This window comes from Equus caballus, chromosome 15, assembly GCF_041296265.1.
Source record: "Equus caballus isolate H_3958 breed thoroughbred chromosome 15, TB-T2T, whole genome shotgun sequence".
In the NCBI taxonomy this organism is placed as follows: Eukaryota; Metazoa; Chordata; class Mammalia; order Perissodactyla; family Equidae; genus Equus; species Equus caballus.
Window position 1 is genome coordinate 48,249,168 of NC_091698.1, and position 26,528 is coordinate 48,275,695.

General features: G+C 42.8%; 1 protein-coding gene across 2 annotated transcripts; it reads right to left on the reverse strand.

Annotated features, from left to right (window-relative positions):
- Positions 1 to 1,951: 1,951 nt before the first annotated feature.
- Positions 1,952 to 26,528, reverse strand: MXD1 (MAX dimerization protein 1). 2 transcript variants are annotated; one of them, XR_288396.4, is made up of 7 exons: positions 25,478 to 26,528; positions 24,640 to 24,739; positions 19,903 to 19,932; positions 6,727 to 6,841; positions 4,790 to 4,949; positions 4,277 to 4,520; positions 1,952 to 2,826 (listed from the first exon to the last, which is right to left on the reverse strand). XR_288396.4 is itself a non-coding variant. In XM_001493028.7 (6 exons), the coding sequence occupies exons 1-6, from the start codon at positions 25,548 to 25,550 to the stop codon at positions 4,333 to 4,335; spliced, it is 666 nt and encodes a 221-aa protein (XP_001493078.2). In that variant the 5' UTR covers positions 25,551 to 26,124; the 3' UTR covers positions 1,952 to 4,332. The 2 variants fall into 2 exon arrangements, 1 of the variants encoding a protein (XP_001493078.2); XM_001493028.7 differs by having other exon boundaries at positions 1,952 to 4,520; positions 25,478 to 26,124.

The following is a 26,528-nucleotide window of genomic DNA, read 5'->3' on the forward strand; positions in this document are numbered from 1 at the left end:
CTGTGTTTACCACAAGGACGATGGCCCCCAACATTGGTGGTTAACGGTGATATTCCCAGAGCACCAATTCCAGGGACAAGGGGTAAAGGCAAGTTTGGTTCTCAGGTAGAAGCTAAAATGAAGAACGCTCCCTCTACCCCCTACCCCCAGAGAGAATAAGAAATCAAAAGTAAAAATGTGGATAAGTCTTAACATTGGGTGCCTAATTCTCATTTTATGCTTTTGAGAGAAGACAAAGATACTCAATTTCTTCAGCCGTTCAGTAGCTGACCCTAGCAGTGCCAGGCAATTATTTCTTCTTTCAGAAAGATATGGTATAAGAAAATCATCCATGTAATAAATATTAATGAACTCATGATAAATCACATATCGCACCCCCCCCCCCAGGTATTTCGAAAACAAAACATATCACAGTCTACAGAGATCTGATCATGCAGAATGAGAAAAACCACCTCATCTAAAAGGGTCTTTGGGTCATCTTCTCCTAGGAAGGATTTTTAAAATCGGGAGTAGCCAGCTACCTAAACATACTGCATCCAAGAGTTAGACAGAAAAAGAAGAGATTGACAGGCAGGAAACTCCTTGCAGCCTGGACTTCCTGGTGTTCACACGGGGCATGTAGAGGGGGAAGACAGAGAAACTCGGGGAAACAAGTTAAGAAGAAAGAAAAGACTGAGATCTGGGGGAATAATCAGATTATAAAGCACAATGAAAGTTGTATTCTTGCCAGTATAGGATGGTATAAAAACCTAAATAATAATGTGTGTATATATATACTTTTCAAAAATAAGTTTTCTCTCTAAAGGATGGGGGAGAGGCAAGAAGAACAAAGCCCACAAAATCCATTAGCGAGACCCAAGATATTGCTAGACAGTTGTTTTGAACATCACAATCCTGCCCCATTTACACTTTTGTTTTTTTCACACCTCAGGATTTGCTCTTGGCCACTTAGGGATGGAGAAGAGAAGCCCACAGGAAACCCAGGTAAGGACCCTTGTTTCTTCTGAAAAAAGTTGAGGTTAAAGGAAAATGCCCACCTTAAAAAAACCAAACCCACTCACGTGGCTGACTGCAGGCTCAGGGCCTACTTAACGCTCAAGTCTGAACTGACACTGAAATTATTTTAGTTTTGGGTTGATAAGGGAGAAGAATCTAGGTCCCACTCAAATGTGATGCTCTTTGAATCACTATCTAGCACTAGGTCTGTGACTAGAGAAAGGAGGCAGCAGTCGCTCTCAGCACCTTGAAGGATTCAAGATCTCTGCTTAGAAAAGAAAACCAAAGCACAGACACCCTGGGAGCTTGGCCTGCTGTTCTAAGCCAACAGGCATGGAAAGCCACGTTTTCTGGGATGTTAACAGAAGCACACATATATATTTTCTCACTACAGGAAACTGGACCACATACTCTTCTTTCCCTATTTGCATTGCAATGGTATCAAGAAGAGTGTAGTTTAGATCTCCTTAGTTTTTTAAAATCAACTTTCACATAAAAATATGCATGTGCCTATATTTATACACATCTATAGTTACGTACAATTGTCAAAGTCTTAAAGGCTGGGGTTTATATCTTTGCCCATCCCCTCCCCCCAACAACCCTAATAGAAAGGTTTTTCATTTTGCTTAAAAAAACCAAAACAACCAAAAAGACTGTATAGCTCTTAACAGTCACGCTGGTGGCTCAGTGAATGAGAGGACAGATTGGCGAATCAGGGCTGCCGATCAGCCACGGGGAAGGGGAGTAGCTGCCTTGGGCTGAGTTTGCTGGTCCTGAAGCTTACAGTTTTGGTTAGAGCCAGCCCTGCCTGGCATGCTGATTCGTCTACCTCGAACTGTGAAAGCAACGTCTCACCCTGGTGCCAGTTTATCACAAGTGCAGTAAAAATATAGAGATCTATCAAGTTCCACATTTATATATGCAATCAAATTGAAAAGGACCAGACAAACAGTGCAAAGGTCAAATAATGACTGTTTTATATTGGGACAGTACAGTTCATATTTCAACCAAAAGACAAAAATGCAGTTTAACTCAAAGGCACAACAATTAAAACACAGAAAATAATGACATCTCTCAGATGCCTTATTTCTAAATTAAACAAACAAATACACAAATTTTGTTCCCTTCCCTCCCCCAATGCAAGCCCACAAGCTTTTCCCAAAGTCTTGAGTTTCGATGCCGTACAGCATCCAGCATCATGGACTCGTGAGGCGCTTGAACGGAGCAATTACACAAAATGCTTGTGAGGTCTAGCGAATGGCATTCGAAAGGGACCTCAAAGTGCAGATATATCTATTCAAACGTGTTACAGGCTGAGCTGGCTCTTTGAACACTATCACTCTGCTTAAATTCAGGAAGCAGGCTTTAAAAATGCAAAAGGCATACAAGTTGTATTTCAGTGCAAATCTTCAGCTGGTAATTGGAAAAGATTCCAACAAGAAAAAAAATCCTTTGTGTCACCTGCCCCTCCCCCTACCCAAAGCTGAAATGAAAAAAAAAAAAAACAGAACAAAACAAAAACAGAAGGAATTACAGATGACTTTGGAATCATTTAGGAATCCACTACTTCCAACTGAAACTTTTTTAATACATTAAAGAATCATTAAAAAGAAAAAACCCACAAAAGTAATCTCGCTTTGTTAGACTGCTCTTCATGCATGGAAGGAGCTCCCATGTGGAGTGCCTTAGAACTTTACGTTGGTTGTGTGGAAGGTGGAGGCGCTGGAGGAGTTGCGAGGCTGTGGCGTGCTAGAGACCGCAGGCCAGGGGGAGCACGCGGTGGCCGCCCGCTACTGGTTCAGCCGCTGAGCCCTTAAGGTTGCAGTGCGTCTGTGGATTTTAGGAATGTTCTCATCACTTTGTGACACATACTCTGTTTCAGCGTCACAGATTTTTACAAATGGTTCAAATTCAATGAAAAAGATTCGCTGGAGGCTGAAAACATCAAGACCTCAAAAATATGAATGCAAAAATATTAAGGGGAGTGAACCAATTTTGTAGATACCTACATACAAAGTTTCTAGAACATCTATAAAAAGCACAAAGTCATAAGAATTTATTTTCCATTACATTAGTTTATATAAAATGAATAAATAGTATTTATAGATTTAATGTGTGTTATATACATGTGCTCTGTTTTAGCTTAAATAAAAATGCTACACAGTGGGAGACCACTTAAGGGAGAAATCATAACCAAAAAGAAATCAGCCTTTTCCACTGTCAACCCAAAAGCCTCCGTAAAGAAGTTTCTGGGTGTGTCCAAAAACACTAAGGAGAGGGATTCCAGCACCATTGTACCATCCCCTCCTGTTCACCTGCAACAGAGAGAGTAGCAATGTGGACTTTTCCTTTCACTGAAGATGGACACTAGCTCAGCTAGTGCCAAAGCTCAGTTATTGCTGAGAGTTAAATAGGAAAATAGATTAGAACTGGACCAAATGTCACTTATTCGGAGAAAAAAAAAAAAGAGAGGCATAATCACTTCGTGTTAAGTGGGAAATGGAGATCTCATTCATCTCTGAGGTAGGAAAAAAAAATGTTCCAGAGACAAGTAGCATAACAAACTTCCAGGGGAAAGTGTGCCTTGGGGGAGCAGTACACAGCGCGGTCCCAAGAACGTTGCACAAAAAGAGATTGTACCGTTTTGTTTGTGAGAACAAACAAGGTTGGAACTTTGATAAGATGTGCAACCCCAAAGACATGCTATCAAGGTGTCAAGCTGTCCATCTTAAAGTGAGAATACTGATCCCATCCCCGCGAGGCTCAGGGGACTTAGCGCGGGGTGTGGGGGGGGTGTGGGGGTGTTTTCTGGAGGTATTCCTGACTTCTCACAGGGTGAGGTCCATGGTTAAGTGCTCTCAAATGCTGCTTTCGAAGCTTACTTTGGAGCGCTGAGATCAGGATCTCAACTTGAAAAGTTTGTTTCCTTCAGTTTCCTAAGCACAAGACACATTTGTACATTTCTGCTAGGCAAATAACACAGTAAGCCAGAAAACATTAAGAAAGGTCTGGTAGACTACACGGGGACAGGAAATAAAAGGGGAAATTGCTGAGATGTGAAAGTTGCTTATTCAGTCTAAGAATTCTTGGGTGCTTCAAATTGATTGGAATGTACAGTCTCTCAGAGACAAATTTTTATGGAGAAAGAGAAGCTAGTGGATGCAATCAGAAACCCACAATCCTAAGCACTTCCTTGGGAACTTTTACAAAGCTGATTTTGGTGAAGGTGGTACACTGAAGTTTACGTGCAAGGGAGTTGTGGGCGGGTCCAATACACTACCTAATCCGATCCAACAGGGAGAACCATCCGGGAGGCCGCGAAGGGACCACTCTCTCTTATAGACCAAGACGCGTCTTGTGATTGTCCTGGAGCTTTATTCTCTTGATGCTGGAGCTGGAGTAGCCCTCGTCACTGCCGAGGCTCTGCATGCTTGCCCGCTCATCAGAATCACTCACACTGCTGCTGCTCCAGTCCAGCTCCCCCGTGAGATAGTCTGTGCTTTCAACGTCCACATCAATTTCTTCTGTGGGGAGGACAAGAGAGAGAGACATGGGTGAAGGCATTCTTCAGAAAACTCAGGCTGAATCAAAGTGGCTCCAGTCGAGCCCTTCTTCGGATGCTGGTGCCTAACTGTTAAAAGGAAAGAGGGAGCTATTACTGGAGGTCACACTACCCAGCTTCTCTAAATCACGAGCAGGTTCTTAGCTCCTTCTCTGCCGCTGGCAGATGGGAGAGGGCAAGGGAGGGTGGGGGAAGCGGGAGGGTGGCCGAGGAGGCAGGGACAGGGCTCACCCCTGTCAGAGTCTGAGCGCTCTGAGGAGACTGTGGAGCCAATGCTGTCCATCCGTATCCTCTCGATGCCCAGCTTCTCCAGCTGCCTCTTCAGGTGTCGCTGCTCTCGCTGAAGCTGGTCTATTTGGTGAATGGCTTTTCTGTCACAATCTTCAAGTTTCTGCAAGTCAAAGAGGCAGTTGTTGGAGCCCACAGGAAGATTTCAAAATTGGCAATGACCCTGCATCCTCCTGTCTAGCAGTGGAATACCCAATCTTCCTCAGAAGCCATTTGGTGTGTCACTCATTTAGCTTCTTGCAGAGACAGGACATTGACCGGGCAGTGACTCCTATCTTCACCTAACTTCTTCAGCATTGACAATACTGTGGGTACCTGAACCGTCACAGGGATTCTGGGGGTGAACTCTGACACTCTAGCATCCTGGTACTCCTCAATTTTGATGTTGAAAAGACTGCAGGCAGCAGCCAAACCTGGTCTCCCCTGTCTGCGGCGGTGCCCTGAGCTCCTAATTTCTCTGAACAAGAGCATTGCATGTGACGGTAGCTTAAGAAACTCACTTCCATTTAAACGGATGTTTATCCAAGTACACATCCCAAAAACATGAGCACTTTTTTGTGTCATGCGAAATCTCAATTAACTTCTGTTAGCAGGAAATAGTCCCTTTTGAAGTCTCGATTCCAAATTGTCCAACATAAGAGCTTAGAAAATACATTTCCATAGACCATTTGTTTTTACAAATCTGTCCTCTAGCTTCTCATATTCTTCAGATAATTAAGACTGTTTAATTGTGGTTATTTTGCTGTAAACAGAGGTACTTTTCCCCCCAGAATTGTCATGTACGCGGGCTACTAACCATAATTCAAGTGATATTTGTCCAATCATGACGATCTAAACATGCTCGACAGTGATCCTGGCTGCGGCTCCCAGAGTTTGAATACAACTCCCTTACCCTTTGCTATTCAAGCTACGTACTGAGTGCCAACTCTGTTTCAGACCCTCTGGGAGGTGCTGGGGATACGAGGTGAGCACAAATATCCAGTCCCCTTCCTGGTGGAGTGTACATTCTAATGATGGAGACAACCAAATAGTCATGCAAACCATGGTCAGATGTTAACTGTGACAAGTGCTGACAGAGAGATACCCAATAACAGGATCACTAGTCCCAGAAAGGAGGTGACCAAGTCGGGAAAGTTTCCCTGAGTTAGTGATACCTGTGCTGAGATCTGAAGGATGACAAGAAGTTAACTGGGTGAAGAAGGGAGGGGACAGCATACCAAATAGAGGGAGCAGCACGTACAAAGGCCCTGTGGTAAGAGAGCATGACAAGTTCAAGGAACTGAAAGAAGGGCTGGAGCAGAAAGGAGCGTATGGCACAAGATGCTGCTATATAGGCAGGTGAGGGCCAGTTCAGGCAGAGCCTGGGGCAGACCTGGTGACAGGGTATGTCCTGAGCCACAGAAGAATTTTAAACAGGGTGACACACTGATTTGAGCTTTAGAAGGATTGTTCTTGGGAAGCATGGAGATTAGCTTGGAGGGAGGCCAGAGGAATACAGGGAGGCCTCTGAGGACTTTACTGCAGCAGACAATGGTGAGGCGAAATGGAAGTAGACCAGGCTGTGAAATATTCAGGTCTTGGAGAAGACTTAGACACAGATAGCTAAGGAGCAAGAGTTATCAAGGCTGAGCCTGGGTTTCTGGCTTGTACAGTCAGATGGACAGCTGGATGGACCATTTAACTTCTGGTGCATATGGGTGAGCAATACTTCGTTGGATTCTGGACATGTTGAGTTTGGGGTACCCGTGATTCATTCACGAGGCAGGATGGAGGAGTTCACAGGCGAGGACTGTCGTGGAGGCATACATTTACTGTCCCTCATAACAGACAAACTCTTACTGGACAAATAAAGATAGAAGGTATCCCAAGGATACACTTACCTTTATGTGCAATTTGGCTTTTGTTAATAAACTCAGTGTAGTGTGTCGACTTGATTCAGGTCCAAGTGGCACCAGCCCCTTCAGCTTCTCCAGGCACAAGCGGAGATGGGCCCGTCTACAAAAACAAGATCAGAGCAGCATTTGAGAATTTCACAGTGGGCCAGAAGGCACCCTGGAAGAGCAAGTTCTAGAAGAGTGTGAAGTTGCCCAGGCCCAGTGATAGCAAATGCCACCAATGACCTCTGGTCAAATAAATATCTTTTGAAATTAGACAACCCTGGTGAAAATCAAGGAGAAGCAAAATCCAGAGTTTTCTAAAGTTGTCTCTACAGGTGTTGGGGTAGGGACTAATCTCTATTAGGCACATTTATCAAGTTATCTCCAGGTTTCTGGGTTATGATGTGACCCACAGAACATCCAAATTCAGAAAATAATGACATGCCAGGGTGAGAATCCTTTTAACCCAATACTTCTCTTTCAACACTCAGGACCACTAAATCGCTAGCCTATATTGTTGCTGTATATAGTATTTACAAATGTGAATGACATACACGTATGGTTATTCACTACAGCTTTATTTGTAATGGCCAAGATTGAAACAACCCAAGTAGGGACCATCAGTAGGGAATTGGTTAAATAAATTATGGTATATCCACATAGTGAGGGACTACACAGCTATGAAAAAAGAACGAGAATGTGCTCTACGTCTATTAGGAAAGTATATTGTTAAGTAAAGAAAAGCAAGATATCAAACCATGCATACAATATGCTATCTTTGGGTAAAAATAATTATCTATATTCACGGTTTCCTGTACCGCCATAAAGTCTGGAATGATACATAAGAAACTAGTGAACAGTGGCTGGGTAGAGAGAAGTCAGGGAATAGGGACAAGGCAAGGGGGGGAGTTTTTACTGAATAATTTGTTTTACTTTTGGTTTTTCAACCAGGTAAACTACTGCTATTCAGAAAATTAGATACAGTTTTTCAACATAAGGAAAAAGTCCATCATTGGTATTGCTATACCAACAAGCATGCTGGGCAGCTGGAGAGAACCACAGGGAGGTCTTGGAGCATGGCGGAATGGCGAATGGGACGGAGTGGGGAAGGGAGGAAGGCTGGGTGAGGCAGAAGCTGCAGGGGCCCACGGAAGAGAGCGCCTCTAGCCACAGAGTGACCAGAAGCGCAGGAGTCCGTAAAATTTCGGCAATTGATTACACTTAATTGAAACCTTGGTTTGGGCCTTCTTCTAGAACCTAGCAGATTCCATGAATGTGAGAAATGGCCAAGATTCAGTTTTTGCTTCAGCCCACCACCTCCTTAAAGCCTTTGCAGGTCCCTCTAGCCTGTGGTGACTCCTCATTTTCTGAATACTTTTTCTTTATACTACTCACTGGGAAGTCCACTGTTCTGCCTGAATTGTTTGGTATTTGTTACTTAACCATTCATTGTGAACTCCTTAGAAAGCTGGGGCTGCAGCTTAATCAGGGCTGTGTTCCCAGTGTCTGCCCCTCCCGCATGCTTAATAAATGTTTGCTGAATGGATTCTGTCATCTATCCAACTAGACTTAAGTTTCTTGAAGACAGAGTCCATCTCTATACCTTCAGCAGTGCTCAGGGTCCTGGGGGCCACTGTCCACAAACAACGACCTGGAGCAGAGCTCCTGGGAGCCTACCTTAAAGCTTAGTTCGCCCTTTTTGTCCCCCTCTTAAAAGCAAAAGTTCGGAATGCAGACCAAAAGAAGAAAACTGCTTCGGAAAACTCCAAGACACGTCAATATGCATGCTATTGACCGAGGAAGTCAATTCACACCGTTCATCTCAAGACTTCAGGATGTTGCCCCAAGGCAGATCTAACAAGTGGTGCATTAGACATCCTCCTGAGCCTCCTTTCTCAGCTGGCTCTTGACAGAGTTGCCCTAGACTCTCCAAGGGCTCTCTAGCCTTGACAAACTCGAGGAGCAAGCACTCACTCCTGAGCTGGGAAGACTTAACGGGACAAATGCCCTACTATTTTATAAGACTTCTCTTGCTCTGAAAACCTGTCCAGGTGGAATGGCCACAAGCAAGACTCATGCTAGAGTTTTCCTCCTCTCACTCCTGCATGAGGGGAAAAAAAGCAGAAGCTGTGTGTGTAAAATGTACTTGTTCACCTTGGATGATAATACTCTTCAAAGAGAGCCATGAAAATAGCTCACGTTATTAGAAACACCATGAAAAAGTATAATTAGTCACTTAAACAGTTATCCAACTTATTTCTCACTATAAAGTTTATAGATTAATTTTCAAATTAGAAAAAAATTCAAAAATTAGAAGTAGACTTTTCAGCTTGCTTGTTATTTGCAAAGACTGCATGATTCAGAACAGTGTCATATTAGTCCTTTTACGATGTGGGTTTATCTACAGATATGAGTATGTACATTTTTTAGGAAGTTTGTCTACAGATAAAAATAGAATAATATCATCTTTCCATGCATCGTCATTTCTAGTTACACAAGGAGTCCAGCCCAGCAAGTACAATTTTCACTACCCAAATGTGAGTTCCCAAAGAACATTCCCAGTTGTGAAACTAGAAATAAGCAATTTGACTAATTTGAGCTCAGGATAATACATGTTCATTCAGCGTTTTCTGGCCTAGTTCTATGAAAATAGGACCAGAGCACTTTCTGGATTTTTGCAGAGATCCAAAGTCAACTTGTCTTTGGCAGTGCGGCCTTGGCTTTCTCCAGTGCCTCACTGCTCCAGCCTGATGGCTACCCACCTGCCACCTGCCTGCAGACACATCCCCAGGCTGGTGTCTGGGCCAACTACCGCGGAGGGATGAGGTATGTGAAGCAGGCTCAGTGCCATCACAGAGTAGTGAAATTCGATTCCTGAACCAGGTGAAAAAGCAAACAGACCCCTCTATAATAGCTCCCACAGAGGACCCTCGACCCTGAGCCACATACGCTCCCTACCCTGGGATCTAGAATCCTTCAGCCAGCCCAGCGCACGCATGGAGCACCCAGATCTGAAAGATGCAGTCAAGCTCTTGTCTCAGCTCTCCCTCCTCAGTCCTAACTATTCCCCTGGCCAGGGCTCTCTTCCTCTAGGAGGGGCCTAGTGACCCATTTGAACCAGGTCTAACTCCCCTTTGAGGAACTAGCAGGGCTTTTGCCACATATCCTCAACAGGAAGCCACTCAATACCTTCACCTGACCCCTCCTTGAATCTCCTCCCATCACATCTTCTTCAGACAGTCCTCCTGTTGCCAAGAGCTGCCTCCCAGCTCCCCACCCCCAGCAGAAAAGCGTTGTGCCAAATCCTGGTTCCCTCGTGCCCCTGACTGTCTCTTCTTTTTGCGCTGATCTAACTGCTTTGTACCTAGGTCATGAACTTTGACAAACTTCACCTGCTGACTCTTCAGAAACAGCGCTTTCATTATTCTGGATGGACTGATATATCTTTGGTCTACAGTAGCATAAAGAAACCAATCTGTGATCTGAGCTGTAGTCAGTATGCTCAGAATCAAGTGTGGCCTATAACCAGTGATAACGAAATTAGGTACAAACTACAGTCTCTTCAGTAAGTTTTAAGTATCTCAAATTTTATTTATTTTTGTTTTTAATTATTTTTATATTCTGAATCTGTCAGTCACTATACAACCAAATAGTGTTAGTGATTCAGAGTGAAGGTCTGGGATTCTAGCTTTGCTGCTTACTCCCTGTGTGACCTTGAGCAAATTACTTTACTCCATGTAGCATCAGTGTCCTCAGCATAGAGGAAGGATGACAACACCGGAGGGGGCTGTTGTATTAACTGAGACAAGGTATGGAAGCCCCTGGCCAGAGTCTGACATGGAGCGCTCCATCTATGGGAGCAGTTATTATTCAATCCTACCTTCGTCTGTAGATGGGTAATTACCAGGAACAGACACAGATTATTACAGCACTATAATATTCCTTTTAAAATCAACAGGGAACTCAAGGTGTCTCACTGGGTAGATACAGGCTATCTGGTAAAATCCAATTCACTGAACTTTTCCTTAAAGAAAGTGGTTATCTTTTATCATTAAAAGATTTAATGGAAAATCTAACCCATTTTCTATTGAAACACAGATCTTGCTAATGCTAAAGCTACCATTTTTTACGTTTAAAAAATTAGCAAGGATTTTATATATAAAGCTAATGCATGCAAAAGGACAGATTCCTTTGTGGCCACTCACATCATGTAGAGGTGGGGGTAGGAGGGGCGCCTCTGAAGCGCACCCGGGCCTGCCTCCTACCTCTCTACTGCACTAGCCAAAGGGAAATAAAAATAGCGGCAAATATGTATTGACCTTGGAAATCCAAGCACACCTCTGGATGTGCTGTCCATATCTAGAGAACCTAAAATATCTCACATACAATAGCAGGAAGAAAGCATAGCATATTTAGGAACAAACTTAAAACAGTTTCAAAGGATCTCTGGAAAGAAAAACTATAAAACTTTGTTGAGAGACATAAGAAAATCTGAATAAATGGGGAAAAGTAGCACATTCCTAGATATGAACCCTCAAAGTAAAAATGTCAATGTTACCCAAGCTTGCCTACAAATTTAACATAATTCCAAGAGAAAAATCCAAACAGTATTTGTTGATGATGGAAAATTAATCTAAACATCATCTAGAAGAATAAATGTGTGAGAGACTGCCAAAAGTTTTGAAAAAGAAGAATAATGAAGAGGAATGTGCTGTACCAGATAATAAATTGTATTACAAAGCTTCAATAATTAAAAACAATATATACTAATATAAGAATAGACAGACAAATCAAGTGAACAGAAGCAAAAATTCCCAGAAACAGAGCTAAGAATAGATAAGAATCCAGCATATAGTGGAGATAACACTGCAAATCCTTGAGGGAAGAATGGCTTATTCAGAAAATGGCAGGGGAGTAGGGAGGTTAACATCAAAATAAACTCCAAATATATTAAATATTTAAATATAAAATATATTCAGATATAGTTCTGTTGTTAGTCTTCCTTAACTCCTGTCAGCTACGAATGATGGAAAACTAAATATGCCAGTGCAGGAAGTCATTCCTGAAGGGGACTCGGGGCTGTCTGAGGCACCACCTCCTATCAGAGCTTTGGCACTGAGAGAAGGTACCTGGGCTAACCAGCGCACTCTCAGACAATCCTGAAGGCTTCTCTTTTTATTTCTGCCTCCAGTCTCAAGGTTTCTTGAGTCTATCCATGTCTCTTTCCCAGGCTGGCAGATGTGTAAACTGGGGAAAAGATGCAGCAAAAAAGAGTAAGGCTATAGGCAGACTGTGCCATCTGAAGATAGTGCTCCTGAATTTACTCTGTTACCCCGATGTGCTCCCTGGCTTGGGGGTAGTCAAGACCAGGAATGGTGTTAAATCAGGTGTGAGTGCACCTGCGCGTGCATGCCTATGTGTCTGTGTTGTGGGGGACACATTGTTATCAGAGTTTACTCCTCTTTACTGAAGGGGTAACTGAACTCTCTCCTGGAGACTTTCACAGTAAAGTACACGACATATAAAAGAATTACAAGGTCAGAGCACACAGCCTGGAGCCAATGAAGAGGGCAGATAAGTAAGTTCACAGCAGAAATTTTGAACGTACACGTGGCTCTTGTATTCATTTACTCCAGCAGCATTTCTCAAAGGATTACTATGCACTGCTACCTTCCTAGGTGCTGGGGACATAATGTTGAGCAAGACTAAGTCCCTGCCTTGGAGGTACTCAAAATTTAGCTGGAGTGATCAAACATGTAAACAAATTATTGCAGAATTATTTATCTGAGCTACTTTCAGACCATGACAAATATCAGCTCCCACAGAAAGTTCTAGAATGCGCTCCCCTTTGCCCTGTACCAAACATATTCTTTCTTTTCCCTAATCTACATCTTGTTTGACTTAACTTCTCCGTGAAGATTTTCAAGCTTTCATAGCCTATCATAAGCCGTTTTTTTCTTTCCAAATACATCACATTCCTTTATGTGCTACAGACCTCCTATGTATCTAACTGTTCTGTTTTCTTTCATCATCAAACAATGGAAGAGACCAAGTCTTCTATTTCATGTCAACCATTGGAGCCTAGAAACAACGCATCTGCAGATGCTGACCCAAGAGAAGACTCTGACATCTTTGGTAATTCATGTCTTTTTCTTTGAGAAACGTCCTACTTAAACATGAATCACTGTACCTCATTGAGTACTAGTTTTCATTAAAACTGAGCCTAAGATTATTAGTAAAGGAGAAAAAAAGAGCTACATAAACAATAACCTATTAACTCTAAGGTCTCAGCATTTTATCTCCTACCTTTCTGTGGACAGACTTAGCCAATTAAATAGCTTCACAAATCCTATAGGATAATTGGAGATTGAACAAAAATAATTTCAGATGTGGGTTTGTATGAGCTGTATAGTGAGAAAAAAAGGTTATTTAGTATAGAGTAAGGACAAATAAATCTTCTTAAGGAGTCAAAAATTATTCCCTAAAAGTTATTACAGGTCACAAGAGATCCTAACCTCCAGATTTTGGGTTGAGAACAAAGCCTTACAGGGTTACACAAAAAAATCCAGGTGAAGACTATAAGTCATGCTTTGAGAAAAAAAGTACTCCCTTTTCTAAAATGATCCCTTTATAAACAATTTCCAAAAGCATCATTATTACCAACTTAATTGGAACCTTGGAAGGTTTTGAAGATTTCTCATAATTGTGATAGTAATCTTTGTAAAAAATACAAAGGTAGTTATATATGCTAGCTGAATGGGAACATAGCATTCAGTGAACAATGCAAAAATAGCAATTCATGGTGGTTACATTTTGAAGTTATAAAATCACTTCTCCATTAAAAGTGTGAAATACATAAGTATACCACATTAATATTTCCTTTTAGAGCCCAATTTTAAAAAACACAAAATATATATTATTAGTAGTACTTGCTAGCTCTATCTCACTCTTTGACTACTAATGTCTATGACAAAAAAGTCAGGGAGTGCCCCCTATACTCCAGGTAGGGGACTGGAAATTGGTTGAATAACCAGCATATGTCTCTTGCCCAAGTTCCTACAAGTGCAGATGCCATCTACCCAAGAGGTACAGTCCAGGAAAGATGGATTCTAGCGGTACAAATCTGAGAGCTCCTCTACATCATCACCATAGACAAGATTTGCACACTGATACCTATATCCCTCTCTTTTGTAATAACAAGGCTGGGCCCTTAGCCCCATGTGGCAACAAAGCAACGTGGATTTGTTACAACATCCTAGAGTGAAATCTGAGTGTGGTCAAGGGAGTTCAGAAGCAGTAAGAGTGGTGCAATGCATACCACAACTCAGACCCAGGGCCAAAGTCAGGCCCCTTCCCATATAAGGAGCTTGGCCATTTGAAAAGCCAAAACCCAAAAGAAACAACTATAGGGACCTTTAATCAATTTGAATAGCCTGCCAGAAGAGACCTGACTGGAATGGTTTCTCATGCCAGACCAGATGCCACTAACACACTGTTTGACCAAACGAAAATAACAGCTTAGATCAAGCTGCTGAGTCCTCCTCCCAGAGCACACGCAAAAATCTTTTGTCATGGGGTCAGAAGACTCTGGCAGAGGTAATCTTCTAGACCAGCTGCCTAATTCCAGCAAGGCCTGCATACGTACCATTCCAGAAAAATGAGTGTCTACTATCAAAGGAGATGCCAGAGCCTTCTTTTGAAAAAAGAGTCCATTCTAGCACCTGACACCTGACCCACTGGCAGCAGCTTATATGCACTCATTCAATCTCCATTTGCTGAAGGGCTTATTGAAAGGCATTCAAACCAGAGGAATTCCCAGCTAAGAGAAGGAAACAGCAGACTTATCAATAAATGGCACATAATGACAAAAGATGAAAAGATTTCCTATTCCCCAACAATAATTAATTAGTAATTAAATGGGAAATCAATAGCAATTAAAAAATATATAAACCCAGAAATACTGTTTACAAGAAAAGTGCAAAACCTACATGGAAACACTACAAAACTTTACTTAGAGACAGAAAAGAGATGTGAATAAATGAAGACACACTATAAATCCTGGAAAACAAGATCTAATACTTAAACATGAACTTTTTAAGGTTAACTTATAGTGGAATTATTTAATTTTGATTTTGAAAATCCCAAAAGAATTTTGGGTATAGGGAATTGATGGGTTGATTATAAAATTCATCAGGAAAAATAAACTGGTGAAAATGGCTAAGAACATGGTAAAATAAAAAAGAGAGGAAGAGGGAAGAGCAAAGATTTGCTTTACCAGATCCTGAAATGTACAATAAAACCTCAATGATTAAAACAATGTATATGGCACAGGAGGAGCAGATGGATCAGCGGAATGGAAGAATAAGTCTAGAAACAGACTTAGCCATAAACAAGAATTTAGAATACAATGGAGGCAAGCAACTTCAAACAGTGAGAGAAGATTGATTCTGTAAAGGTAAATGACAAATGGGACAATTCTGCGATACACAAAGGGGTAATTTCTTTCATACATATCCTTTATATTATAGAATCTTTTCAAAATAAAGAAAAAGATAAACTGAAAAAATTGGGCAAAGGTTATTATATAATGGGCAATTCAAACACACACACACACTGGCAAAGATTTGAAAATTGTTCATCTGTGCTAGAAATAAAAGAAATGCAAATTAAAACAAGTTGTCTGCGTGTTTTTGTTTTTTACTTATCAAATTCATAAAGGTCTTAATTATAAAATCAACTTGTAAAGGTATAAGGAAAACATGGCCTCTAACCTGCCTGATGGGCAATCCAGCAGTCAACATCAAAAACCCTAACAATGTGGATACCATTAATTCCACACTATAAATTTACCCTAAGGAAATAATTACGATGTTTGACAGAGATTTATCTACAAAGTAGTTTAAGGAAGGCTTGTTTATATTAGCAAAATGCTGGAAAGAATCTAAAATGGAGGACTGGTTAGATGAGTTATGGCACATCCATATGATGTAATACTGGGCGTTCACCAAAAGTAATGCTAGAAAAGGAGATTTGGCGACGCTGGAAAATGTTCATAACATACCTTGAAAAGATTGAGATTATTTACTATATGATCCCATGTTGATTAAAAAAAAGTATGCACAAAAGTCTAGACAGATACAGAACTTAGCAGGAGTGTCAGCTGTTGTTACCACTGCAAGTTCTATTCTAGGTGATGTTTATATTCTTTGTGTCTGAACTTTCCAATTTTCTACACTAAACTATATTTTAAAAGTTATTTTCCAAAAACAACTGGAAAGATACATTTCAAAGTTCCGCTGGTTTCCTCCGGCTGCTAGAATTATGGATGATCTAATTTTTAGTATGACTTTCTATATTTCTCAAAATTTTCTACAAGATTAGTTTCTAAAAAAGAAATACCACACACTCACCAAGGGTGTTTCCTCAGGAGGCTAGACCCACAAAATTAGCTAAAATGCAGAGAAGCACAGGCTGAGTAACAGACTCTAATATCTAGAGTGACACTACACTGAGCCTTCCACGCAGGGGCTTGGTCTCCGTCGGGCTCCGTATTCCCAGCACCTCGCACATGGCATCGATGGTGCCCCACTGAGGCCTGTCTGTTGAATGGAAAATACCGCCACCACCACCTCCTCCCATCTCTGCCATTCTAGAAGTCTTTCCTTTTATCTTCCCACCGATGCCAAGATTATTAAAATGGTAGTGTTGAGTACAAAATCCTCATAGTGGAGTCCTGATGAACACCAATTATTCAGAATCTCTAAAGTGCCACAGAAAAGGTTTCTGTGTAAAAAAGCTAACCCAAGTATAATCAACTCTGCAATATCAAAGAGAAAAACATTCCCATCATTAGAAGCTGTTCTCCTAAGTTGCTTTTTTTTGTTTTTTGAGAGCCATACCAATCTTATTATGTGATGTTTTAGGGTAAAAAATGGCTAATGTGTATTAGCATTTAGCAAAGCGATGTTCTTTTATAGGATTCAGCTACCAAAACGAGGGGGACTACAAGAGCAGCTGTTCAACTGACCTCAAAAGACTAAAATCTTAAGCATCCACGGCAAGAAGGGAGAAGAGTCCGACAACTTTAACCTCCCCTCCGGAGCTACAGCAACCAATGCTTGGTTAAATTAAGTAAACTTGACTCCTTACTTCCTTCTCTTCTGTTCACACGCTTTAGACTAGAGAAAGAATTATCAAGACTTTAAAAGACCAAATTCTAAAAAAGAAAGGGCAGTAAGGAAACTAGATAACTAACCCTTCAATGAGCAGAAGTTGACTGGTCATACAGAGGCAGTCTGAATGATAAGCAGCTTGCCCAGTAGCAACTTCCAATCCAGTTTTCCAGAATCTTTGCCTCCATAGCCTCCTGTGCATACCATCTTAGCGCTTAGTGAATTAACTGAAACTGTCTTTGCGTCTTTCTCAATTAGACAAACTACATTTCTCTAGAATGGGAGCCATCTAACTTAATACTCTAGTGTGAACTCATTGATACCAAGTACTGGGCACAAGTTCTTGGGGTACTGCAGGCAGAAAACATCCCTGAACTGCTAAAATAAATGATAAAACTGACATTCTGTGGCATTCTTGCAGACGGGAAAGGCACAAAGCTGCAGTAAGCCTACGAGCCCCTACTTGAAGGGATGAAATTTTAATAGGAAGAAAAATACATGCCTAAGTAAAATATTAGAAGGGAGAAGGAGAGTTAGAAGACTTTTCAGCAGAAACAGTCCCAGTTTACCCAGTTCACCCCAAAGGCAGAAAAATGGGAAAGAATCTAAAGATGAGAAAGAGAAACCACACCTGACTACCTTTCTACCTTCAGAAGAAAGAGTTTTGAGTTTCCAGTTCGTGGTATGTAAATCCCTAAGTGTAAAGGAAGCTCTGACTTAGAATATGGTCACATTCATGGAGAGATTAAAAGGGAAGAGGGAGGGATGGGGAGAAGCACATGTGCAGTGAGGCACACTCAACCCCCTACACACAAACACACATACACACATACACGTGCGCACACACGATATTTCACAGTGGAGTAATGCTAAATGTTTGCCTTGCTCCAATATTTTCCTTCCTAGTAAGGGTCTGGTCTGTCCTTTCACTGTTAGGCTTCCTCTTCAAAGGGGGTTTACATGAAATAACCACATGTATTTACTGAGCCATCATTACACATCATCATCTTGTTCATGCAGGGCACCGAGAAAGCCACTCAATCTGGATGGGTAGCCTGTATTTCAAATTGATGGGAGCTCAGAGACCAGAATGAGGCTTGTTCAATGGTTCTCAGCCCTGCTGCACATGAGAATCACCTGGGGAGCTTTTAAAACAATACTAGTGCAGAGTCTCAACCCAAACCAATTAAATCAGAATTGCTAGGGGTGAGGTCTGGGCATTGGATTTTTTGTTGTTTTTTTAAAGCTCCACAAAGAATTATCATTAATTTTTTTCAGCATGGTAAAAGCAAGTGGTTATGTTTTTCTAAAAAAAGTCTTTACTAGAGATAGAAGCAGATTTGCTTTAAAATACTCCGTGGAGAGGGGTGGTTTTTTTTTTTTTTTTTAAAGATTTTTTTATTTTTTCCTTTTTCTCCCCAAAGCCCCCCGGTACATAGTTGTGTATTCTTCGTTGTGGGTTCTTCTAGTTGTGGCATGTGGGACGCTGCCTCAGCGTGGTCTGATGAGCAGTGCCATGTCCGCGCCCAGGATTCGAACTAACGAAACACTGGGCCGCCTGCAGCGGAGCGCGCAAACTTAACCACTCGGCCACGGGGCCAGCCCCCGGAGAGGGGTGGTTTTGATTATACAAGATTGGCAAAATGTTGATAATTGTTCACGCTGCGTGATGGACACGTGTGAGTTGATTACATTATTCAGTCTACTTTTGCATATTTGAAAAATTCTATAAAATTTTTAAAATAAAATCAGCAGAAATAAAAATGTGTTCTCTTTCCCCAAATATATGTGTATAATATATTTAACATTAAAAATATATATTTTTAAGAGTGGGCCTGGGCTAACATCTGTTGCCAATCTTCTTTTTTTCTTTTTTTTTTTTGAGGAAGATTAGCCCTGAGCTAACTAACTGCCAATCCTCCTCGTTTTGCTGAGGAAGACCGGCCCTGAGCTAACGTCCATGCCCATCTTCCTCTTCTTTAGACGTGGGACGCCTACCACAGCATGGCTTTTGCCAAGAGGTGCCATGTCTGCACCCAGGATCCGAGCCGGTGAACCCCAGGCCACCGAAAAGCGGAAGGTGTGAACTTAACTGCTGCACCACCTGGCCGGCCCCTCTTCTTTTTTTTTTCTTCTTCTTCTCCCCAAAGCCCCCCAGTACATAGTTGTATATTTTCTAGTTGTATGTCCTTCTAGTTCTCCTATGTGGGACGCTCAGCATGGTTTGATGAGCAGTGCTAGGTCCGTGCCCAGGATCTGAACCAGCAAAACCCTGGGCCGCTGAAGCAGAGCACGTGAACTTAACCACTCGGCCACGGGCCTGGCCCTTATAAAAATATTTTTTAAAACATTAAAGGCTTTGCAAGCAATCCTAATATCCAACCAGAGTTGAGAACCATTAGGCTACACCACAGAAGGATGGGAAAACTTGATTTGGAAAGCAAAGATTTAAGTAAGCAGCAAGAGGTAATCCAGGTGAGAGAGATCAACTCAGGCTGACGGCGAGATGGAGCCCAGTGAGGTGCAGGCCTCCTCTACTGGGCCACCATCTCCAATTTCTCCTATGTACATATTTACCTGAATTTTGAGAATCTTTATTCACAAGTAAACTATAAACACACATAGGTATGTATGTGTATATATCTGTGTGTGTACAAGACTTAAGACAGCACTGCCAATTATATTCAGTAGCATGTAATTTTTTAAAAACACTACTTGTGGAAACAATGTCCATGACCTAAAATGCTTTGGCCTGTGGAACAGTCACACAGAAAGGTATTCCTCAGGAGGAGCAGACTGCAGGGGTGAGAGTTGGGGTGTGGTCTTTGGAACTGGGGAGCCCTTCACCTACCTAAGTGATTTACGGGCAGTGCTGCTTAGACGGCCCTGAGCGAACTCTTAACTCAGGTGCTACTTGTGGGAGGAGTCAAGAAGAGCAACCAAGTCTCAACTCAATGAATAGAGAATGCATCAAAACTCCCCCATCTCCCAAAAATCCCCAACTCACCTATTCTTCTCCATTTCATTGTGAGTTGATCTGAAAGAGGAAACAATAAGAAAAGAGTAAGATTATTCTTGTCTTAAAGGACTACTTCAACACCTACACAATTATTTTAACTTCTTTCTCTCCAAAGTTGGTAGCAGAAGACAGGGAAAGGGAGAAAAACTCCCTGGGCTCTACTAAAGAAATTAGTTGCTTTGGGGAGTTAGAGAAACGAAAAAAAATATCTAAAACAGAGTTTAAGAAGTGACAAACTAAGAGGCATGCATTCCCTAGTGGAAAAGTAATCCATTTTAAGAAAGGAAAAAGGGTCTATTTCTACAGAGAGAAAAACAGCTGCACAATCCGATGTGGATTAGGGTTATATAATCCCACCAGCTTCCTTCAGGCTGAGGGTAGAACAGTGCAGGTGGCACCCCTACCCCAGCCCTGTAGTTTTCTCTGTGCGTAGTATACACCAAAATTTTATGCTAAGTTGTTTGACTATAGGATAGTTTTAAATGAATAAAAGTAACCTCTCTTCCCTCAATCTCTCTACTCCCTGAAGTAACTGTTGAAGAGCTACCAAATGATTTCAGGAAGGGGCTTCTAAAACTCAGCCCAACAGAAAGCTGACAGACTGGTTAAGGCAGCACTGAGGGTGAAATCTGAAGTCCAGCCTTGACACTGACTAGCCCTGTGGAAGAAATGAAATTCTTTACTATTCCGTCCTTGGTTAACCCCTCTGTAAAATGGGAATAAAAATTATTGCCAATTATCTACTGAACAAGCATAGAGCAATGAGGCAGCAACTGTAAAAGTGATTAGAGAGCCTTGGATGAAAGCTGTAGTGGATGTGAAATCATATTATTAGCACGTTTATAGCTGACCTTGAACATAAGGTCGGGTCTAAGAATTTATGGACAGGTTTCCACAGAAGTCACAAGAAGTCAGTCTATGTGGTCACTTCAGTGTCTTCCTCACACAACTCCTCCCTAACAAGTTATAAAATAAACTTGAGGAACCTCCCAGCATTATAAAGGAGCTGAATCTTGACCTTTCTTATGGAAAGTCTCTGGAATCTAACCAGTACAGGAGACTATCACCTGGCTCAGGTCATGAATTCTGTGGGGCCATAATGGAAAGCTTACTGGGCCTAGGAGATAAATTCTCACAGTAATCATGGAAGAACACTACTTCCGTGAATGCTCAGTTACTCCTTTAGGTGGGGGGTGAGGGGGTACCGCCACCAAGTTCATTCACACCAGAGACTGGGGTGGGTGAGAGTGTGTATGTGGCGGGGAATATTCCTGAAAAATTTCCAACACAGCACTAAAACTTCTCTTCCACAAGGCTCTTGAGATACCAATTTTTATTCACGAGGAAAAACAATAATGACGATATTTTAAGTTTTAGAATATTTGTTTTCTAGATAAAGGATATGTGAACCTTTTAAAACTGGTTAATTTACAAGCTTTAAATCGATTTACTTGGTTATCCCTCAGCATTCTTCAGTTACATTTTTCTGAAGGTTTACTTCCTGCAATGGCGAGCAGGATATCATGGTTAACAAGAATCTGGCCTGCAACCACAAACCTTTGGCTTTAAAGCGCGTGGCATTTTAGTTTTAACAGGGAATAACAAGTTCAAAGTCTCACAGATTTTTTGAATGGACGAAAGTATACGACAACAGCTGGTCAAGATTCCCCCATTTAACCACAGACAGGGACCATCCTTGGAAGGTGGTGGCATAGGGGAGGGTGGATATTTGAAAAGAACATGGTCTCTGATTATAGAAAATAACAGCACACAGGGTACCCTTACCCAAAATTTCTGGATTCTTTGAAGATACATATAAAAATATTCTGAATCCCCAACAAAAACTGTTTAACAAATTCCATAAGAGGCACAACTCCTTCAAAACTTTGAACAGAGTTTTAGAAACTACAGATCTTATTTGATTGCTTAAGAGTGTTGAACACATGGTGATTTTTACAAGGAGACTTATACCTAATGGCTACGGCATTTGAAGTGCATTTGGTTTACTGAAACTGAGTTTGTCTTTAATGAAAAGCAGGCCTTTCAAAAAATGACCAGTTCAGAGATTGCTTGCCAATTCTGTTGATGGGTAAACATTTATATTTTTAATTAAAGCATTATAGGAATACGTAGACATCTTGCGTCAAAATTACTTTCTATGTGATTACTGACAAGATTTGATAATTCTGGAATCACTGATAAAGGTCGAATGTCACCCATTAAAAAGATAACTGACAAAAAGACAACTAAGCCAAACTACCGAGTATCTGAGAATAGGAAAAGTCCTTGGGTTCAAAAAGACTCCCCATGTCAGGTCAGCTATATAGCCACTGTCTCATAAAAGAACTGAGTGGCAGGTCCTGAACTTCCTCTTTCAAGGAGTGCCAAAGTCTGCTTTACCAATTTAACAAAACATACTTTTAAAAACTCTGGATTTCAATTATAAATAATCAGTAACTGATTTCAAAAATCAGCAGGAAAGAAAAAAAGATTCCATCTCCCTGTATTCCAGTAGTTCCCTGGATGACTCCAAAATAATCAATACTCATAATTTCATTTGTTTTTGTTGTTTTTTTTTTTAAACAAGCAACCAGAGAAACTTACTATTTGCATTTTTAGTTCCCAAGAAGTTTGATATCTGGCTAAATCTTTTTACCGTCCAAGGAAAAGTACAGTACTGACTCTACAAGCAAAGAGCACAGCGTTTCAACCCGAATTAACAAGAATAAATGTTATCCAGTGGTTACCCAAACCAGCAGTCATCTCTCCATGGCCCTTACTTCAGTTCAAAATCCTGGCCATACATGGCCTTAGATATAAGTCTGATTCAAATCTAGGTGTCAAACTGCACTCTCTGGGGAGATGTCTCACTGCGCAGGGATGGGTCATTCCAAACATGTCAGGAAGGAAGTGATCACATTTAAACAAAACAGCCCGCTCTTGCTTCACTTGTTTGCTTCGTGCCATCTCCAGGTTTAATCATGGTCTCTCAGAGATCCTTGCACCACTGACGATATCAGGCTAACCCATATTAGTCAAGAATATGGGCAAGTGTGATAGTCTCCTGTCTCTAACCATGGAAAGCAAACCAAACTCATTAACAGAAGTAATAGAACTTTTCCCAAAATTAGGAGTTGCAGCCATTTTTCAGTTATAATCCTGGATATTAAAGAGAGGAGAAAGAATCTGTTTCTTGGTTTGAAATTCTCAACGATCATTATTTTTCTTTCCTAATCACCTTTTGGGACCAAGCTACTTCTCTTCAACAATACCCCTTCTTTTCCTCTCCCTACTAATGAACATCCACTCCACAACTTTCCTTGTGAAACTTCAGGAAAAATAAAGCGCTAAGGATTAAGCCTTGACTATTAATATGGACAATTCCTTTCAAATCATGAGTGGACAAGAGTAAAAGCGACAAAAAACCCAAAATACTTTTATTCCAAAAGGGAAGAAAACTTTTCCAGAAAAATAACCCAAAAGGCTTCAAAGTTCTTCCAAACAACATTTAAAAAATTAATAGTGTAACAAACTGTAACAGAGCTAAATTATTTTATACCATTGCATAATACAAGTCAGTATTAACATCCTTCTTAAAGGCCCTTAGTACCCATGCACACATCTACTGGCTGCCACTTTCAGGTAATGCTAAAGAAGGGCGGGAAAGGAAAAACCACGAGGTAATTAATTACCAGGTTCATCCTTCCCGTGCCTTCCTATTCAAGAGCTCAGCACTTGCGTGCGGCTCACATCCTGTGGTTCTACCAGCACTAAGGACAAGAGGGTGAATCAAGGACAGAAGAGGCAGCCAGAACATGTGAGTTTTAGGTTTAAGTGGGAAGCTTCTGGCTTGTAGTGGTCTGTATTATGCCACAGAGGCTAACCAGATACAGTTACTTGCAGAGAGCTATTCATGAGGATAGGAAAGGGGTAAGGATTCTAAATCAGTGATGAAAATATCAATGATTTTAATTAACTGGGATGAAAGGTATAATTGAATGGATCTAATAAAACAGATTTCCTAGCTAACGTATTTTAAGGGCAAAGATGGGGAAAATGGGGCAATCGCATTAATGGAGTACTCATATGTACCAGGAACTATGTTCAGGGCTTTAATATGGGATTTCACTGACCATTAACCAAACACTTCCCAGTGAGATTCACGGATTTAAAGAACTAAAAGGTGAACATAATAGGGTTGTGGCAGATTAATATTTTAATACCATATGTTCCTCCATCACCAAAGAGGCAGGTTTTAACCTCATGTCAAATAGGAAATTCTACACCTATGCCAAGTCAGATACTTTAACATGTTTATGAAATCTTCACTATGAAAAGCAACAGAAATGGATAATGTCCAGTATTCGCAATTATAGAAAACTTGCCCTGAATCTGCAATTTCTGAAGGCAAAATATTGTCACTGTTGCTAATCTCACTTGAAATTTTCAGATTTTTGTTCCAAAAGGGAAGAAAAACAAAATTAAATTGAAAAAAAAGTTCATAAAGAAATGTAAAACATTTCCATTTCTCTTTTCTCTTCAGTCCCCCCCTCAACCCAGAGGGAAGGGCTGCTTCCTCCAATGGCTTAAGACCATGTGTGCAAGACTCAATCCTGATCGCCACTTAATTTACAGGGTTATAATCACAACGGGCAACTTCCACCCTGCAGTTTGTGTCATCTGCAGGAGCATCTAAAAGAGAAAGAGAAATATTTACCAAATTACCTGCTACTGCTGTTGTTCTTCTTGGATTTGTTCCTCCGTTTTAAGGCATCTCTGTCCTTGTTATTGTATGGTAACATGGAGGCATAACCATGTTCAGCTTCTAGAAAACCGGAGGATCCAGTTAATGAATGAGCCCAGAGCATTCAATACTCTCTCCCCGCCACAGTATTTCCTTTTTAAAATTTATTTTTCCTTAAGCGAATATTGTGGAAACAATTAAACGGAGCAAGGCGGAATTCTCAGAACAATGATTGTTTTTTTAATTGTGTGAATGCCGTCAGTTCGGAGCAGGTGTAAGGAGCACTCCAGCTGCTCATTGTTGAGAAAGACACAGCAAGTCGCCGAGCTCACGGAGCCCGGGTTTCCCACTGGCGACGTCCAGCAGGTTGGTGTGTGTTAAGTGGGACCAGCCTCAGGCGAAGGTGCGGGGCAAACACCGGGGGCTGGGGGGTGAGGGGTGGGCAGGGGAGGCGCTGCTCCTCCGGCTGGGAGACGGGGCGCCCGGCCCAGCTGGGGGCCGCCGGGACGAGCCCCGATGAGGTAAACCAAGGGCCTGGCTGAGGGGGCCCCGGGCATCCCACCGCGACGGGGTGGGGAGGGGCGGCGCTCGGGACCCCGGGGCGCAGCGGCCCCTTCTCCACCCCCATTCATTGCCTTCGAGGCAGCGGCGGCCTCCCTTCGGACCGCGCGTGGGGAGAGCTGGAGGGGTTGGGAGCGCTCGCGGTCGCGCTCTCCGCGTCTCCAACTACCCCCGGAGCGGCTAGGCGCCCGGACCCGCGGCCGGTCCCTCAGAGCCTCCGGCCCCGGCTCGGGGCGGACCTCTCCCGTCCCCGTGCACCTCTCTCCCGCCGCTCCAGGTAGTCGGCCGCCTCCAGCAGCATCTGGATGTTCATCCGAACCGCCGTCGCCATTCTGCACCGGGGGCCGGAGCCACGGGACCAACCCCCACTGCCCACAGGTTCGCCGCCGCCGGACACCTGCGCCCCGCTGTGGACCCCGCGGAGCTCGCTTGAGAGAGCCTCTCTGGAGACCACGCTCGCGGGAAGGAAAGGGGGCCGGTGAGCTGGCCACCGCCGACACCGTGACAGATCCGGAGAAGAGCAGCCGCCGCCACCGCCGCGGAGTGTTTATCCCCGACTCACCATCCCCCCGCCCCCAGCCCCTTCTCTTGACAGGCCCGCTCCGGCTGCGTTCCTCATTGGGCACCTTAAAGAATGCCCCGCCCCTGGCCTTGTCCGATTGGGGGAGGGCATCACGACCCCGCCCCCAGGGTCCGCTCCTCTCACTCGTTGGCCACGCTTGACAAGGTCCGGGCTCCACCCCCTCTTTTCAATTGGTGACAGGATTCGCAACTCCGCCTCTTGCTCCCTCCCTGTTTTCCATTGGTTCTATACAGACAACCAGGCCCACTTTGACTTTGTTAGTATTGGTCAAGAGCTACAGAAAGCGAGCCACTTCGCCTGCCTCCCATTGGTGGAGCCTTCTGAAACCTCCCAGTACGATGACGTCACCTTTCTGCAGGCCCGGCGAGCCCTGAGTGGCTGGTGGCCACTCCTCCTCCCCGGACCTTGGCATTGCCTGGGAGGGCAGACCCGGGTGCCGGGCGGCGCTGATTCTCCGGCCGCCGCGGAGCCCGGCTTCACCCGGCGTGGACCTGTTGCCGGGACCTGTCTCCGGGGAAAAGTTCCGGGAGCTGCCGGGAGTCTCTCGAGTGGAAGGCTGGCCCCGAGCGTCGCCTGAGCGCTCTGCCCCGCTCGGGCTCGAGGCCGGAGCCCTGGGTCTGGCGGCCGCGGCTCCAGGCTTCCCGGGAACCGGGTGGCTGAGGGCCCCGCCGCGAATCCCCCTGAAGGGAGAGCGGCGCCGGCAGCCAGCGGGCGCCACGTGGCTGT